General features: G+C 42.4%; 1 protein-coding gene across 3 annotated transcripts; it reads left to right on the top strand.

Moving 5' to 3' along the window:
* The first annotated feature begins 2,381 nt into the window (after window positions 1-2,381).
* ccnyl1 (cyclin Y-like 1) lies at window positions 2,382-18,241 on the top strand. Of its 3 annotated transcripts, none has more exons than XM_017470408.3 (10): window positions 2,382-2,553; window positions 9,000-9,074; window positions 10,144-10,178; window positions 11,773-11,873; window positions 12,929-12,964; window positions 13,083-13,134; window positions 13,568-13,687; window positions 14,978-15,144; window positions 17,499-17,661; window positions 17,831-18,241. In XM_017470408.3, the coding sequence occupies exons 1-10, from the start codon at window positions 2,397-2,399 to the stop codon at window positions 17,945-17,947; spliced, it is 1,023 nt and encodes a 340-aa protein (XP_017325897.1). In that variant the 5' UTR covers window positions 2,382-2,396; the 3' UTR covers window positions 17,948-18,241. The 3 variants fall into 3 exon arrangements, with proteins under 3 accessions (XP_017325897.1, XP_017325899.1, XP_017325901.1); XM_017470410.3 differs by having other exon boundaries at window positions 2,438-3,563; XM_017470412.3 differs by lacking the exon at window positions 2,382-2,553 and adding an exon at window positions 4,993-6,528.
* Window positions 18,242-18,411: the final 170 nt, after the last annotated feature.

The raw sequence follows: 18,411 nt of genomic DNA, 5'->3' as shown, positions 1-18,411 counted from the left end.
AATCAAAGCTGGTTTCATCTGGCACTTCTCGGTGGTTTGCACCCAGCAATGCCATTTACCACAACATCAATTTGATTTGAAGTAGAAATCCATCAAAGAATACAACCACAATGAGAGCACAATGATCCAGTAAGTAAAAAATCAAAACAAAAAATAAACAAAAACAGAAGACAACCAGAACATTCATATTGTACTTAACCCTTACTGTTTTACCCAAGAAGCATAACTCTGATACTATACCAAAGTTTGTGTTTGATCAAGGAGCTACAAACCCATTATTACGCTGCCCCAGTTGACTTTCTGCCCACAGTGTCATTTGTATCACCGTATTCAAGTATTCTCTCACCAGCAAGCTTTCTCCATACAGATTTGAACGCTTGCCAAAAAAAAAAGCATATGCAATTTGACACAGGACACCTTGAACCTGATCTCCTCCACAAAACCAATTATTTTCTGACAGGTGAACACTCTGAAGCTCCCTGAAGCCTGCAGCTACAGCTTCACCACTCTGCCCGAGAAACTGTTCAGTCCCTGCAGATAAAGATTAAATAACTGAACTTATTCTAGGATGAAGATGTCGCTTCTTATACATTTCACCGAAGGCATTTCTTCACTTCTCTGCGCTGATAATATAACGGGAAGTGGATTATTAATATTGGATTATAACCAGAACTTGTTTTAGGTCTTGATTGTGCGTGTGGGTTTTTTCTCCCTTTTTTCATCCAAATATGCTCCCTTTGCAATTTTTCTACACTTTGTAAAATGTAAACCCTTTGAAAAGCCTTCTTATCTTTTAGCTTTTGTGGAAGAGCTGTTAAACCCCTTATTATTGCCTTTATCACTATTATAAGTAGGTCTTATTTAAATATGGTAATATCAAGAAGAGTTGAAAACAAATTAGATTACATTAGAATTGTGACCATCATGTGATTTTTTTTTTTTTTTGGTGCTATTTTAGGGGTTACTCAAACGTTGGTTTTAGTCACTGCTAATGTCATGCGCATCATGACTTCACTGACTTTAGTGTCCCATTAAAAAAAAAAAAACACTGGACACATCACAGATATTAATGGTCCAGCATATTTCTCAGGAAGTCATGGAACTGGCATTTAATTCAAGTCACATGTCTATCCTAGTTTTATTTATTTATATTTATTTATTTATTTATTATCAGATCTGTAGAATTAGATGTGGTTCAAAGCAGCACTAGTTGTCATTAAGCAGCACAGACAGACCTGATGATGGGGCAGCACAGGGACCAAAACGAGAATCGATGAGGTTGATAAGTTTGTCTGTATGACTATAAGATGTGTATATGAGCAATGCTGCAATGTGTGTGACTCAACATGTATCTACTTAATGAAGCCCAGACGCAATAACATGGATGAATGGAAGCTCATTATATGCACACTCATTATGCTACTTTAAAATTATTGAAAATGATTTTACGAGATGTAATAAAAAATTAAGGGCGCACGGTGGTTTAGTGGTTAGCACGTTCGCCTCATACCTCCAGGTTCGAGTCCCGTCGGGGCCATGTGTGTGCGGAGTTTGCATGTTCTCCCCGTGCTGCGGGGGTTTCCTCCCCCAGTCCAAAGACATGCATGGTAGGCTGATTGGCATGTCTAAAGTGTCCATAGTGTATGAATGAGTGTGTATGTGATTGTGCCCTGCGATGGACTGGCACCCTGTCCAGGGTGTACCCCACCTTGTGCCTGATGCTCCCTAGGATAGGCTCCAGGTTCCCCGTGACCCTCAAAAGGAGTAAGCGGTAGAAGATGGATGGATGAATAAAAAATTAAGTGTTATCTTGTTAATTAAAGAAAACCATCACAGAAATTCTAACAGTTTCCACTACAAACACCATTATAAACCATCAGCTAGCCAATAAAACCATTTCAATTACCATAATTGATCCTTAATGGTATCCACTAGACATAACATGCCACCAACAGAAGGCAACAAATTACCAGTAGAGACCCCCAGGAAACATTACAGTTTCCATTAAAACCAATACAATTCCCATTATAACAATTAACACCATTACAAATTCTATAAGGGTTTCTACTTGGGGGTTTTTCAGCACGATAAGCAAAGGGGAACAATCTCTAATCAAAATATCAAAAACTTGTGTCTGGTTTAGAAAAAAATAGCAATGAGACGTTTTGGAGCCGAAAGAGTCGACTCTTATTAGTGAGCTGAGCCAAATGATGTGAATCAGTGAACAGAGCCGGGATCCCCATCACTACTACACACAGAAGACGGGTTCAACTGGAAAGATCCCTGTCCTGTATGTAGAGTTTCTGGGTATACGGGTGGGTTTCAAGCCAATGACCAGAACTTTTTTTTTTGAGTGGCATAGATTTCAGCCAATAACACACCATTCTGCGTTTGTTATGATTAGGCGGCCAATAGAAATTGATGGAATTTTAAAGGAGGCGGGTCCTGGTGGCTTCGGTGGCGGAACAGATGGCGGCGACGGGCAACGGATTGCGATACTGGCCGGTGGAGTGGAGGAGGGGATAACAAGACGGAACCTAAAGAAAAGACCCGGTGCGAGGATTTGAACTTCGAAAAAAAAAAAAAAAAGAAATAAGAAAAGAAAAGATACTGTTGATTTCTCGCAGCTGGAACAGCGGGAGTTTGTCCATTCATTTGTTCCGGAGCGGAAGAGCAGCCCGTGGACGGTGTTAAAGCCGAGGCCTCGGCGCTGAGACTCGGGAGGGGCGGGGGGATCCGGAACCGAGCCCCGACTCTCTATCGGACTGTACCGGTTGAAACTGCCAGGTTGAGGAGCGTATCGCTATATATATGCTCTTCGCTAATTTACCTGTCCAAAGCGCTGCGACGCTCAGAACTTTACAGTCGAGTCAGTTAAAGGGACAGACTAGCCAGCTAGCTTGAAGGCTAACTGACCGCCCATTCAGAAATAATGAATATTAGCTAGCGGAATTAGCGTATAGGCTAAATGGATAACAATGGACAGATTAGCTAGTGACAGTTCAGAGAGCTGTGTGTGAAACTGATATGTAGCGCGCAGTTTTTATGGATCCTAGGATTAGACGGAAGCGGTAGGTAGTTAGCTGGATTAAATTAGCCAGCTTTGTTTATCCCGAGTGCCGCGCGCACGCGCTCCCGTAACGTGTCCGAATGAGAGCGCGCACAGTCGCATACACACGCCGGAGCCCCGCTGCTCGTGCTGGCCGGTTAGCGCAGTAAACTGTGTGTGTATGTGTGTGTGTATATATATATATGTATGTATGTATGTGTGTGTTGAGCGAGCACCGAGCCGAGTTTACCCGAAGCCCCGTCTTGCTGTGTTTTCCGATGAAGCAGTGATGTGTGGAGTGAGCGCGGTGTGAATTTCACAGGAACTGGGTTTGGGGCTCGGCACTGAGCGCGGTGCATTATGGGGAATACAGTGTCTTGCTGCGTGTCTCCCAACGCAAGTCCGAAACTCCCGCGGCCCACCGAGCGCCTCGAGGACTACCCGATAAACGCGGACCTCAGTGAAGACACCGGGCCGTACCTGCAGCACATAAGCGACCGGGAACTGCCCGATGGTAGGTACTGATTTACCCCACAGGTCTGGTACTGATTTACCCCACGGGTCTGGTACTGATTTACCCCACGGGTCTGGTACTGATTTACCCCACGGGTCTGGTACTGATTTACCCCACGGGTCTGGTACTGATTTACCCCACGGGTCTGGTACTGATTTACCCCCCGGCTCGGTACTGACTTACCCCACAGGCTCGGTACTGACTTACCCCACAGGTCTGGTACTGATTTACCCCCCGGCTCGGTACTGACTTACCCCACAGGCTCGGATACTGATTTACCCCACAGGCTCGGATACTGATTTACCCGACAGGCTCTGTGCTGTCTTACCCGACAGGCTCTGAGCTGATTTACCCGACAGGCTCTGAGCTGATTTACCCGACAGGCTCTGAGCTGATTTACCCGACAGGCTCTGAGCTGATTTACCCGACAGGCTCTGTGCTGTCTTACCCGACAGGCTCTGTGCTGTCTTACCCGACAGGCTCTGTGCTGATTTACCCGACAGGCTCTGTGCTGATTTACCCGACAGGCTCTGTGCTGATTTACCCGACAGGCTCTGTGCTGTCTTACCCGACAGGCTTGGTGCTGCTCGATGCTGATTTACCCCACAGGCTCCGATGCTGATTTACCCCACAGGCGCGGTGCTGCTCGGTGCTGATTTACCCCACAGGCTCCAATACTGATTTACCCGACAGGCTCTGTGCTGATTTACCCGACAGGCTCTGTGCTGATTTACCCGACAGGCTCTGTGCTGATTTACCCGACAGGCTCTGTGCTGATTTACCCGACAGGCTTGGTGCTGCTCGGTGCTGATTTACCCGACAGGCTCTGTGCTGTCTTACCCGACAGGCTCTGTGCTGATTTACCCGACAGGCTCTGTGCTGATTTACCCGACAGGCTCTGTGCTGATTTACCCGACAGGCTCTGTGCTGATTTACCCGACAGGCTCTGTGCTGTCTTACCCGACAGGCTCTGTGCTGATTTACCCGACAGGCTCTGTGCTGATTTACCCGACAGGCTCTGTGCTGATTTACCCGACAGGCTGTGTGCTGATTTACCCGACAGGCTCTGTGCTGCTCGGTGCTGATTTACCCCACAGGCTCCGATGCTGATTTACCCCACAGGCTCCGATGCTGATTTACCCCACAGGCTCCGATGCTGATTTACCCCACAGGCTCTGTGCTGATTTACCCGACAGGCTCTGTGCTGTCTTACCCGACAGGCTCTGTGCTGATTTACCCGACAGGCTCTGTGCTGTCTTACCCGACAGGCTCTGTGCTGATTTACCCGACAGGCTCTGTGCTGATTTACCCGACAGGCTCTGTGCTGATTTACCCGACAGGCTGTGTGCTGATTTACCCGACAGGCTCTGTGCTGCTCGGTGCTGATTTACCCCACAGGCTCCGATGCTGATTTACCCCACAGGCTCCGATGCTGATTTACCCCACAGGCTCCGATGCTGATTTACCCCACAGGCTCCGATGCTGATTTACCCCACAGGCGCGGTGCTGCTTGGTGCTGGTTTACCCCACAGGCTCCGATGCTGATTTACCCCACAGGCTCCGATACTGATTTACCCCACAGGCTCCGATACTGATTTACCCCACAGGCTCTGATACTGATTTACCCCACAGGCACGGTGCTGATTTACCCCACCGGTCCGTTCATTTTGGTTCAAATAATCCTGGCCAACATTTAACCTGTGTCGTAATATAAGTAACACATTCATACCATACAGCCTTAGTGTATATATTCTGGAGTCTTGTCAACTGTTGAATTCTCGTGCTTGGTTCCTCTGACCATCTCAGGTCATGTTTCGGATTACGGTTGAGGAACACACCGATATATTTTTTTCTTCACCTGTGACTCGAAGCTCAAGTGGGTCCCGTTACTTAACAAAACTAACACCCAGCTCCCTGGAAACATCAGAATGTATGCTGTTAAAAATCACTTATAAGAGTGAGTTTTTATATGAAGACACATCTTTAGTTTCCTACCGGAGTTGTTTGCGGAATTTACGGCTGGGCTGCTTATTTGTCCCTGCGAGGACATCCTGGACACCCCTGTAGAGGGCGATGCACATTCCTGACTCTGGGTTTCAGCATTGCATCTAAACACACATTGCCGTGCGTGGGGCATTCACTAGTACAGTTGCTCTAGGTCTGTGTGATAAGGACATTCCAGCATGTTCCCCTGAGATTGCAAGAGAAGAACGGGAACGTGGAACGTACAGTGAGCCAGCCGAGACTCCCAAATATCTGTGCTATTCCCGACATTCCAGTGAAGTGGTGATGGCTACACCCTCATCCTCCATCCCTCCCTCTATTCTGGAGATTTGGCTGGAGTGGATATGTTAGATGGTACTGGACATGGAAGGCAAACCCAGAGGTGCGCACTCGGCTACTAAGATTGGATACGAATCACAGAGTTTATTTATACGGTCGCCCAGTGTTGCCTTGGTGCAATTGAGAATGCCTGTTAATCAGAGTAGCATGCCCATACCCCGCATACCTTGCATGTTGAACTTGGGCATCTCTTCTTCTGCAAGAGTACCCTGCTCCACCCCTCCTGAGTTTATTTTTGACATGGAAGCATGGCACTCCCAGTTTAGCACACTCAGCTGTTGGGGGATTGAGCCTCTTTGAATGAAGTCAGCTGTGCCGGATACGGCTTAAGCATAAGGTTGTAGTCAGGCATTTGAACCAAAAATGTGAGTCCCATATCTGTTCATTAACAACACTGATAGGCCGTGAACCTTGCAGTATCAGTCATAAGAAACTAGCTTTCCAGATGCTGTGCTTTTGAGTCTTTGCTCTGTTCACATTTGAACAGTGGACACCACTAAATACAGGTGTGGACGGGGGAAGATGCGTCCAGGACTGGTGTGTGTCTTCATTACGTTTGTAACGTGAACTGTAATGCATCCTAGACAACATCAAAAGACTGCAGAGTCACCAGTGTTGCCAGGTTTGCGGTTACCCCATTAAAATATGTCACTTTTTTTAGATTTGGTGTAACAGCCCTTTGGTCAGGTTTGTTTAAAGGACTGACTTTTTGAATCCCCAAACACTAACAGCATGTGCAAACATTCCTGCTACACATCGACTAAATGCAAATCAGCTTAGATTTTGTTTAGTTCTTTTTACTTTCTTTTTGTTTCATGTCTCTTTTTGTTTGTGTGATTGAATAAGCAGAAGCTGCACACTATGCTGCACAGTCAGACGACTGTATAAGTATAGCTTTTATTTAGCGATCTAAGCACCTGTCATTATGATTAGAAAATGTCATCCATGGGCTACTTGGGTAGGTTTTGAAGTGGAATCATGTGGCTTTTGACAGATTTGGCAACCCCGAACTGACTATTTGATCAAAAGTCGTCAGCGAAAAAAACACCTAAGACAGCTTATTAAGTCTGAACAGTGCTTTAGATCAAACTGGGCTCTCCTTATTCAAGAAATCCAGGCTAAATATTTGTAAATGTCCCAAACCCTTTGCCTCGTTTGCCTTTGCAGAGATCAGAAAGTTAGCAAACAAGCACGCTAAGCTTGGATGCAAACTTTTCCAGCTGTGCGTCCCAGAGGAGCAGAGGTCAGCATTCTCCAGCGTTCTTTGACTGGTGTGAAAGCCATCAGTGAGTGAATGTCATGCTAATAGACAGAGGAGATCGACCAAATATGCCAATATGCAGACTTTAATCTTCTTTAGGCTTCTTAATGGGTTATACTCTTGCTACTTAATCAGCAAATGTTTGTGTGTAGAAAAGTATTGAGAGGAATAATAATGCATGGATGGAGAAAGTAGTAAGAGTTCTAAAACCAGGGTTATGAGCTGTAATTGAAGCAGCTTCAGGGTCCTCCCTGTCCCTCCTTGTGGGGCAGTGGAATCTTGCATAAATGATTTCCAAAGTGGTCAAATGACTCAAACTGGGCAAAACCAGCTGCATTGAGATGCTGCTATTTTACAGGTGCAAGGTGAGCTGTGATCATCTCTCTTCACACCACCACACTTGTGCTATGTAGTATCCGTAACCTTTATAAACCAGGGGCCAGACATTCATTCAAGCACTTTATCCGGGTCAGGATTGGGGTGGATCCAGAGCCTATCCCGGGAATGCTGGATGGGACACCAGTTCATCACAGAATACCATGAACGCACATTCACACACACATTCATGCCTAGAATAGCCTGTCCACCCTCTGGAACAAAGAGAAACCCACATGGACACTGGGAGAGCGTGCAAGGGAACCTTCAAATGCTCAGTTGAATAAATGGACAAGGGCCTCTGCCAAATGCCGTAAATGTAATGTAAATGTCTCAGGTGGATTTGATGTACACTTGTATTTCTTGCTCATTTCCTGGTATGCATGGTGTAGGAGGGCTGTAGAGAGTGATGGTACTGTGTTCTCCTCTGGTTCCACAATGCACCCGTTGTGTCGCCTTCCTCCCATTAGTACCACGGCTCCGCTCCGTCCGTGTCTGCTCGGCCTGTATGACACGACATGACTTGGGCTCTGTCGCAAATCGCACTTAATACTTATAAGGCTCCAATTTAACTCTAGAATACATATCCAACTACGTTTTAATAGTCAGTCCATACAGGAGTCCGTGGAGTTTTTTTGTGATTGTTGCGGCCAAAAATGCTTGATGTTGCTGTGTGTTTTTTTTTTTTTTTCTTTTTTTTTTCTTTAAATTATTTACTTATTTATTTATTTAAATTTGTGAAGCAGGTTTTTTTGTGCTTTTCTTGTGGAAAGCTACTTGAATTGGTGAAATTGCAATTGCACAGAATGGTAGTTTTGCATGGTCGCTTGCTGTGATGTTTGTTGGTAAATAAGACCTTTTTTTTAGCTGTATCCGTGTGCGATGCTCATGAATCGAAGAGCAATTTTGAACAGTCACGAGCGCCTCAGAATATTGCTGCGTTTGCTTTTTTTTTTTTTGCATTCATTTCTGCAGTTCGCAAAATTCTGGATCAACTGTTCTAGTCTATATAGTCTTGGTATGATGGTCATTTAGAAAAATTACAAACCACCACAGCCTCTGAAGGCTTTGTCTCTTTTTCTGTGTCGAAAAGTGTTTTTAAGTGTCTGTTGTTCCTTATGTTATCTTGTTGCTCTAAAACAATATTCGCATAGTAATATTCCAGTCTTGTCTCATTTCCCACATGGTCACATTAATTGCATTGAATGTACACTAGAAACGTATGTGATTTGTGCCATGAAGTCTTTTCTAGTGTATTACATTATGTTTCACAGAGTGTGTAACTTGGTCACCTTGGCATTTAAGTACTTTTGAAACTTTTAGAGAATGATTTATGTTGAATTTGAATGTTAACACTCTTGACTGAGAAATGCTTTCATCACGTTTTATTATGAAAGAATTTTTTACGTCTGTGTAATTTAACTTTGTCTTCTCCTTTTTTGTTTTTGTCTGTTTAGATCTAGCTTTAGAGTCCAATCCTTCAGACCATGCTCGTGCTAGCACCATCTTCCTCAGCAAGTCACAAACAGATGGTGAGTATCAACAGTGAGTTATCAACAGTGTGTTTTGTGTTGGTTTTTTTTCTTCCCATTTACTCTCACTCTGATTATTATTTTCCTCTGTCTGTACACTGTATTGGCACATTTTATTGGCAGAAACAACATTTGGCTTGCAGAATTGGATGTACAGGTCACTGAGGCACTTGACATTTATATTTCTTTCTTTCTCACCCAGATCTGGTCATCAAGATAAAAGACCATTTTAAGATATTGTTGCAAAAACATGAATGATGTGTACCTTGGTTTACCTTTATATGATTTTGAGATTGCGACAGAGTTTCGCTTTGTAACAGGGGCTTGTTGCTTAGGAAAATCTCATCTCCATTTTAAGCTGTGAATGTTGGTAATGTAATGGCGATATACAGAAAATCTGCACGAGCTCACAGAGACCAGTCTGAACTCCATAGCTCAGCAATTTTGTGTCAGTAAAAAAATAATAATAATAGTTTTAAAAAATTCTCCTTACATGCAATTGAAGTAACAGACAAGCGTTAAAGTGTGTGTGTGTGTATATATATATATATATATATATATATATATATATATATATATATATATATATATATATATATATATATATATATATATCAGAATCGCAGAAAAGTGAATACACCCCTCACATTTTTGTAAATATTTGATTATATCTTTTCATGTGACAACGCTGAAGCAATGACACTTTGCTACAATGTAAAGTAGTGAGTGTACAGCTTGTGTAACAGTGTGCATTTGCTGTACCCTCAAAATAACTTAACACACAGCCATTAATGTCTAAACCGCTGGCAAAAAAAGTGAAACAAATGCATACAGTTTAGAAATAGAAAGCTCTGTTGCTGGGAGGGAGAATTTATTTAATCACAATTTAAATAATGTTAATGAAATAAATCCATACTGAGGGGATCTGTGGAATTTGTTTTATGGTTAAAGGGGTCCCTTGCTACGAAAAGTTTGTGATCCGCTGCTCTATACTATGTCTGTTTTTATACAAAATATAGTGACACTGGACTAAACACTAGTGACTCTTAACTTTTTTTCTTTCTTTCAGTCCGGGACAAGAGGAAAAGCAATCATATAAACCATGTAAGTCAGCTCAATGTACTGCACTTCCAGTGTACTCACTAGAGGTCCACCGTTTGATCGGTTAATCGACACCAATAACTGATTTGCTGGAATTATCGGTTATCTGCAAAAATCCACACCCATAGTTTTTCCCGGTTGCGTCCATTGCGGGAGCGGCTGACGAGTCCGTTGTTACTATACAGTACGAGCGTGGCTTCTAGAGGCGAACTAAAAAAAACGATCATTCTCTTGTGTTATTTGAAGTGTTTTTGATGAATTTTGGATGTCTCTATTTGGACTGTTACTTTTTGGTTCAGTTTGGATGCATATGTTTTATTTACTATATATAATATGAGCAAAGAAGGCTTTGAAAATTTTTTTTTAAAAGTTCACAAAAATACTCTGCACTCATGGATATCAAACAGTTGCAAACACAACACAGGTTTATCCAAAAAAAAATCTTTGTTAAATATAGGTGTGCAACAATCATTGGCACCCTTTTAGTCAATACTTTGTGCTTCCTCCCTTTGCCAAGATAACAGCTCTGAGTCTTCTCCTATAATGCCTTGATGAGGTTGGAGAATACATGGCAAGGGATCTGAGACCATTCCTCCTTACAGAATCTCTCCAGATCCTTCAAATTTCACAGTCCACACTGGTGGACTCTCCTCTTCAGTTCACCCCACAGGTTTTGTATGGGTTTCAAGTCAGGAGACTGGGATGGCCATGGCAGGACCTTGATTTTGTGGTCAGTAAACCATTTTAGTTGTGATCCTTGGATATTTTTTGGCCACTCGAACCATCCTCTTCAGTGCGCTGAGACAATATAGACACACCTCCTTTTCCAGGTTGATTCATAGCATTTCCAGTTGACTGGAACTTCTTAATTATTGCCCTGATGGTGGAAATGGACATTTTCAATACTTGTGCTATTTTCTTATAGCCACTTCCCATTTTGTGAAGCTCAACAACCTTTTGCTGCACATCACACCTATATTCCTTGGTCTTACACAATGTGATGAATGACTAAAGGAATTTGGCCTATGTCTTACCTCATGTTTATACCCCTGTGAAACAGGGAGTCATGGTTGAACAATTGCTTGTTTCTAGTCACCCAGGTGTACTCAAAAATGTAAAATATCAATGGGAATATACTTCAAATATATTTTTCTCATATGAATTCATAGGGGTACTGATAATTTTGTTGCACACCTATAATTAACAGTTTGGATAAACCTGTTTTGTTTGCAGTTGTTATCCACGAGAGCAGAGTATTTTTGTGAAATTTATTCATGAAAAGATTAAACAATAAAGACAATTTTTCACAGACCTCTTATCTCATATTTACCAAAGGTGCCAATATTAATGGAGGGCTGTGTGTGTATCTGTTTCATTAAAAAAAAAGTACAGCAGATTTTCATGGTACAGTCAGTACTGTTTATTTTTGTAATAAAGTTCAGCGATGTTTTACTTTGAGTGTTGTGTTTTCATTCAGTATCAGTTTTAGAAACTATCAGTTGATTAATCGGTTATCAGTAAAACCCACTATCAGTCAACTTTTAGTACGCTAGTGAAACATCCTGTATGTGTACTTAAGGATTGATTTTTCTCTTAGGTCTCTCCTGGTCCCCTCTCCAAAAAATACAGCTCCTGCTCGACAATATTCATCGACGATAGTACAGTCAGCCAGCCCAACCTGAAAAGCACAATAAAATGGTGAGTGTAATACCTGCAGTGTGTAGGCTTCCTTACTGCTAGCTGTCTTTATTGTTGATGTGGTATTTACTAGAGATAGTTTAAAAACATCCGATGATCAGGGCCGATTATATCCTGTCAATCAAAAGAGGGCAGAAAAACACATGGATTTCGTGCTGTGTGTTAAGATGTCTCTTGTGTGGAATGATTTTTGTTTGTAATCTCTGCACTGCTAAAATTTAACACCAGACACGGCAACAGTGAAGCAGGAGTTTCAGCGTCGAGCCTAATTTAAAATAATAATTTGTCACGCTGAATTAAAGCACCAGTACACGTTGAAAGATTTAAATGAAGATGAGTTGACAAAAAAGTATATACTGCACAGAAAAATATATCTGTAGAGTAGTATATTTCATATCCAGTTAATGTTAATATATAAAGAAGTTGATATTATCAACATATGATATTATGTTGATAGTGTTTGTGGTGAATGTGAGACTAACAGGAGGTTTTTTAGAATGCAGTCAATGTTAATATGAATGAATAACATTCAATAAGTTAATAATCTTACTTTAATCTGCAGAATTTAGTTCATGCGTTCATGTTAATTAGAGTAATGTGTTTTCTGTTTCTGAGACCAGTTACTGTGAAACAACTTATTGAAACGGAGAGAATAAAGTTTTTATTTGCATTTCTTTCTGAATTGTGGAGTTAATTATTATTTATTTAAACGAAGGTTCAAAAGGCGGAACTATCAGTATCGGCTGAGAAATTTAGCATTGGTGTATCTCTAGTATTTATATATCTCGTGTGTGTGTGTGTGTGTGTGTGTGTGTGTGTGAGATAAAACAATTATGCTAAATTGCTGCTTTTTGTTACATGGTCCAGTCCACAGAGTCACAATTCCCACAGATATAAAGCTAAACGCTGACTCTTTATAAGCGTCCACGAGCGAAAAAGTACAACAAGCCACAGTACAATTACTTATAAACCGTGCTGTATGAAAGCGAGTCGAATAATCACCTGCCTTGATGTATTGTGTAATATTTTTTATCTCTCTCTCTCTCTCTCTCCAGTGTTACTTTAGCAATATATTACCATATTAAAAACAGGTATGTCACTATTTATGCAGGGTTTTTTTTTTTTTAATGAAATTGTGCTGTATTGTAGAAGTCTTGTGTACGGGATATTACAGTATTAATATGCGAATCTTCCCTTGCACATCTACAGGGACTCTGACAGATCACTGGACATATTTGATGAGAAGAAGCATCCTCTGTCTGTAAGTGCGTCCTCCCGTGAGCCGCTCCAGCGGGCTGGAGACTGACACGTGGTTTAGTTCATTTGCTTGCACTCACTGAGTCAGCCTGAGATTACACTTTATCTCAATATGTGATATTTAAAGTAATATATCAGTACACGCGGCCAGGCAAGAAATAATCCGTCACTCAGCTCAAGATAGAAATCCTCTGACGTACAGCTCTTTTCACGGCTCATTTTCTCCAAGAGAATTTTATTTATTTATTTTTGGGGGGGGGGGGGGGGGGTTGAGTATATTGGTTTAGTAGCAATGGTCCGTTAAGGTTGCTACACTTCATGATGCCTAGTGGTGATTTATATAATGCGTCACACATTTCTATTCCCTCAAACCATTACAAGGTGTTCATGAAATTCTTTATACATTAACATCTCTGTTTAAAATTCGACAACTGCAGAGGGAGCAAGTTCCTGATGACTACTCGCGCACAGACCCGGAGCACAAACTCATCTACCGATTCGTCAGGACGCTGTTCAGCGCTGCTCAGCTGACCGCCGAGTGTGCCATCGTCACCCTGGTAAGAGTGGTAACAGCATACAGCACACAGTGCAGGTACCAAATCACCAAGTACTAAATCGGCAGCGCAGCGAGTGTAAACAAGGAAGCGACGATAAGCACATAGTCACTGAGTAAACATACTGTGACAGTATAAGAGAAACGCAGTGGGTGTGATACGAAGCAGAGAATCGGCTTATCACACGAGTGTGTCGTATTAAACCTTTCCAACCCGGTTTAGTCCACTAGTCGGGTTGGTTCCGTCATTACGGAAACGCAGTTGAAATTGTGCTGGACTGCTTGCACAGGCTTGGTATCAGTGCAGTTGTAGGGTCATGTGATCTTTCATGGAGAACACAGCCAGTATTCGAGAGAAACTTTCACACATTATCATACAAAGATACCCTGAGGTGTTTTTAGCACCTTGGCGTCAAACGTTGTTCTGGAGGCGATATAAATAAACGCAGAATGTATGATTTCAGTACACATTACTGGAGGGAGAATCTGTCTACTGAGTGTAATAGGTTTGTAGTGTGACAGCAGAAATCACACAGCTTGATGATTTTATATGAATTTCAAGTAGACCGAGAACAAACCTGGTTAATTATACACCACTGAAGGGTTGTTGTTGTTGTTGTTGTTTTAACCTGTGGATGCAACTTTATTTCCAGAGAAAGGTAAATATTTACACCTAAAGAAGCTGTCCACAAATCAACTTTCTTTACGAGCAAGCCGTTATGGTTTTGTGTTCTGTATTTTAATAGGTTTTCTAGTTATTTCTTTTTAAACGGTTGCTTCTGATGTCCACTAGAGGGCAGCAGATTGTCATTATTAGAGCAGACCAGCTTGTGTCAAAACAAGAAACTAGACACACAATAATGTTCTTGTCTACACGCTGTCTCCACAGTCGGGAACTAATGGGAATATGCTGAGCATACACGTGGATCTGATTATGTTGAGCAAAATCCACATAAAATATGATGCAGCAGAAGAGAAAATGCATAGAGCGTAAGGGATCTTGCTCAAGAACTGCATACGGCAGTGATTAGATAGTCAGATGGGCACGCTTACGTTTAGAGCTCTCCAGGAACAGGGTTGGTGACCCCTGATGTAGAGCATAATTTGTAAAACAAAAAAACAGCAAAAAAAAAACAAAACAATACATTACGTACATCGTTTTATTTTACGCTCATTGGTTCCCGATTTTTCCGCACGTTCTGTAGTTGTTCGAGTCACACTAATAGCAAGTTACTAGAGTTAGTCTAGGAGGGGACGAGAGATGCTGTGACGCTGTGTTCACTACGTGCTGCAGGTGTATTTGGAACGGCTGCTGACGTACGCTGAGATGGACATCTGCCCGTGCAACTGGAAGAGAATCGTTCTGGGCGCCATCTTACTAGCCTCCAAAGTCTGGGATGATCAGGCCGTGTGGAACGTAGACTACTGCCAGATCCTCAAAGACATCACTGTTGAAGACATGTGAGTGTGTGTGTGTGAGAGAGAGAGAGAGAGAGAGAGAGAGAGAGAGCAAAGGAAGAGGAGAGGAAGAGGTGGTACACTGTGAAGTGTGTTGTTACATGCACTGTGTAACCCTGCTTAGATTTTCAGATAAAACAATAAAAAAAACATTGATGTGTGTTACCATGACTGTAAGCATAATTACGGTATGATCGAGAATGGTGCGTGCGTGTGTGCGTGCGTGTGTGCGTGGAGCTGAGGGCTTGTACTAAGTCACACAGCCACACCCGCCAGCCTCTCATCATTTTGTGCCATGCGGTATAAAGCAGATGTACCAGACATTCCTTATTACTGACTATTATGAATTCTTGGCAGCGTTCTACTAAAATGGGCAAAAATTCCATTATTTAAAATTTCCTTTAGCGATGTATTGCACAATATTTCCTTGAAGAAATTATCATAAGCACTTCTGTTTCTAAATGGAGAAATATTTGAAATAAATGATTGGCACCTGTAATATCTTTTTCTTAGAATTCTTGCAAACGCTTTTGTCCATTTCCTCTCTTTATAAATATGGGATCAAAATGAATTATAGTTAGTATTTGCTTTTGCGCACCTTGTTCTCGGTTTTGTGTGTATGTGTGCACGCGCGCGAGGCCATGTCCCCGTTCTCCTCTGCACCATAGCCCTGTGCTTCGTCGGCTCTATTTTCATCCTGTCTATTGAAGTTGGCTTTGTGAGTCTCTGTGCCGGTTGGACTCGAGAGCTCTCAGCATCCCTACATAATGGCCCAGGCTCTCGCCCACTCCATTTGTTGCCCCTGGCGACCGGTAGCCCCCTCGCCCTCGCTTTCTTTCCGTACTGCCCCGCGTACCTTTTTCCCTGAAGCATCCGGGCCGCTGTCTCCACGGCGACAGGCTCACCGCTGTCTCTCAGAAGTGCGGAGATGATGAGAGAGGAAAGAGCACACGTGATGAGGAGTGGGGTGGGGGGACGCTGCAAAATTTGCTTTATCATCTGTAGAGTTTGTAACGGACAGTGAAGTGAGTGTGAAGGATTTGTTTTCCAGCTCATGGCAACTGGACAAAACATCGCATAGCATAATCTCTCGAGTTCTGACTGGTGCTTTTTAAGTGTCAGAATGAACTCTTCGAGCCACCACCCTTCAGAGAAGTGCTTTTTCCCCACTAACATTTATGCACAAAGGCATATTTCACATAAATATGATAAATTCACACCTTTAATATCTGTATACCATGTTGATATTTCTGTAAAGCTGCTTTGAGACAGTGTCTATTGTAAAACGTGCTATACAAATAAAATTTAAGGAATTGAATATTTAGCTGAGGAGTTAAATCAGCAGTGGTAAATAAAATGCAGTGTGAAACTCCATACAGGACTGGCTCTGACACACTGGGGATTTTCTGTAATCCAACATGCATAATCATGACAGGAGCGGAAAACTGAAGTGGTATAAATGTTACAGAACTAACATTTAAAGGAATCATTTGGTGAGAAAAATCAACTAGACAGTATTTGATCCCTTTAGTCCAGTCGACATGTTTAGTGTATAGTGTCACGTTGCTTGGTTTAGATTTTCACTGGAGCTATATGGTTAATGTAGTACTGAAAAGTCTCTCTCACCTCACAACATCTCTGTAAATTTCTGCCTCAAATTCTGCCTTCATTTGTCTAAGTCAGTGTTTCTCAACCGGAGTGCCACGGCGACCCTGGGGTGCCGTCTGATGAGAGCAGGGGTGCTGTGTAAAAATCCTTCAAACGTTTATAAAATGTGTATAAAACATTTAATATAAATATATATGATAAATATCTGATGTCTGAAATAATAACACAGACACAGAAATAGTAAGACAGACACACGCGTAATAATAATAATAATAATAATAATAAATTATATATAAAAATAATTCCCTCGACCCCCCCCCCACCCCCCGCCACTGACCTGTCAGCATCAGTATGCGTAACGTATGCGTGTGTTTTGTCCTAATAAGTAGCGTGTGACGACGACTGTGTAGTGCAAAAGAATATGGACAGATGTCTTAAAAGAAAAGATCCAGATGCTTCTGGACCATCAACTTCATCCTCATGTAGCTAACGTTGTCTAGCATTAGTGTTTGTGTAGGGTGCCACAAAATGTAAAAAAAAAAAAAAAACACTTTAAATTCCAAACACTTACATGTTGGTTACAGTAACCTTGTAGCTCCAGTGCAAAGCTAAAGATTCCGACATGTTCTGGTTGATTGACTGCTGCGTGTAAGTGGGAAATTGTGCAAATTGTATATGATTTAAAAAAAAATAAAAAATTTTTACTTCTTTTCTAACTCTCACATCTTCTCTTCAACCCTTTCATCCAGGAATGAGATGGAGAGGCACTTCCTGGAGCTCCTGCAGTTCAACATCAACGTTCCGGCTAGCGTCTACGCCAAGTATTACTTTGATCTGCGCTCGCTGGCAGACGACAACAACCTGAATTTCCCGCTGGAGCCTCTGAGCAACGAGCGCGCTCAGAAACTCGAGGTAAGGAGCAGTCAGTCAACTCAAGCCACCTGTTACACACTCGGCTTGCTGATGAGGGGCGACTAAACTAGTACTAGCTAAGCGGAACGTGTGTGTGTGTGTGTGTGTGTGTGTGTGTGTGTGTGTGTGTGTGCGCGTGCGTGCGTGCTTCTGGTTGTTTCTGGTGCAGGCGATCTCCAGACTGTGTGAGGATAAGTACAAAGATCTGAGCAGAGCCGCCATGAGGAGATCCTTCAGTGCCGACAACCTGGTGGGGATCCGCAGATCCAACGCCGTGCTCTCCTAGACCACGTCCGCTCGTGTTCCCTCGGTCACGATCATAACCCACTCGACCAGTCTCCTTCCTGTCCTCCGGTACAGATCTCTCACCGGTGTCGTCCCCTGCGACAACCCCACGACATGTCTACATCGAAACAAAAACTGACTCGAGAGTTTTGTTTTTCTTTCCTTTTTTTTTTTTTTTTTTTTTTGTTGCTTTTTGCTTACTATGTAGGCTACTAGCTGTGAAATTTGTCAGTTTTTAATTGAAATCAATTGCAGATGGAGTATTTTAAATAAACACTAATCATGTAAAAATGTTTTCCTGTTTAAACCTGCAGGTTATTGAAGCTGCACGATCGAATGTTACTTCATATATCAGAATATAACGTGACCGGACTGATGTGTGACTTTCCGATAAAAAGGAAGTTTTTGTGTCTGACCCGTGGTTAACCAGAACGCTCGTAAAACGTTCCTACAATACCGGCACGC

The sequence above is a fragment of the Ictalurus punctatus genome, chromosome 6, assembly GCF_001660625.3.
Source record: "Ictalurus punctatus breed USDA103 chromosome 6, Coco_2.0, whole genome shotgun sequence".
Lineage (NCBI taxonomy): Eukaryota > Metazoa > Chordata > Actinopteri > Siluriformes > Ictaluridae > Ictalurus > Ictalurus punctatus.
Note: the sequence above shows the minus strand (reverse complement) of the source record. Positions and strands in the feature narration are given on the sequence as shown.

Coding starts and splice junctions, on each gene's coding strand:
- ccnyl1 (XM_017470408.3), top strand. CDS start 2,397: ATGATTAGGCGGCCAATAGAAATTGATGGAATTTTAAAGGAGGCGGGT. Junction 9,075..10,143: donor CAGCAAGTCACAAACAGATG/GTGAGTATCAAC, acceptor TCTTTCTTTCAG/TCCGGGACAAGAGGAAAAGC. Junction 12,965..13,082: donor TATTACCATATTAAAAACAG/GTATGTCACTAT, acceptor GCACATCTACAG/GGACTCTGACAGATCACTGG.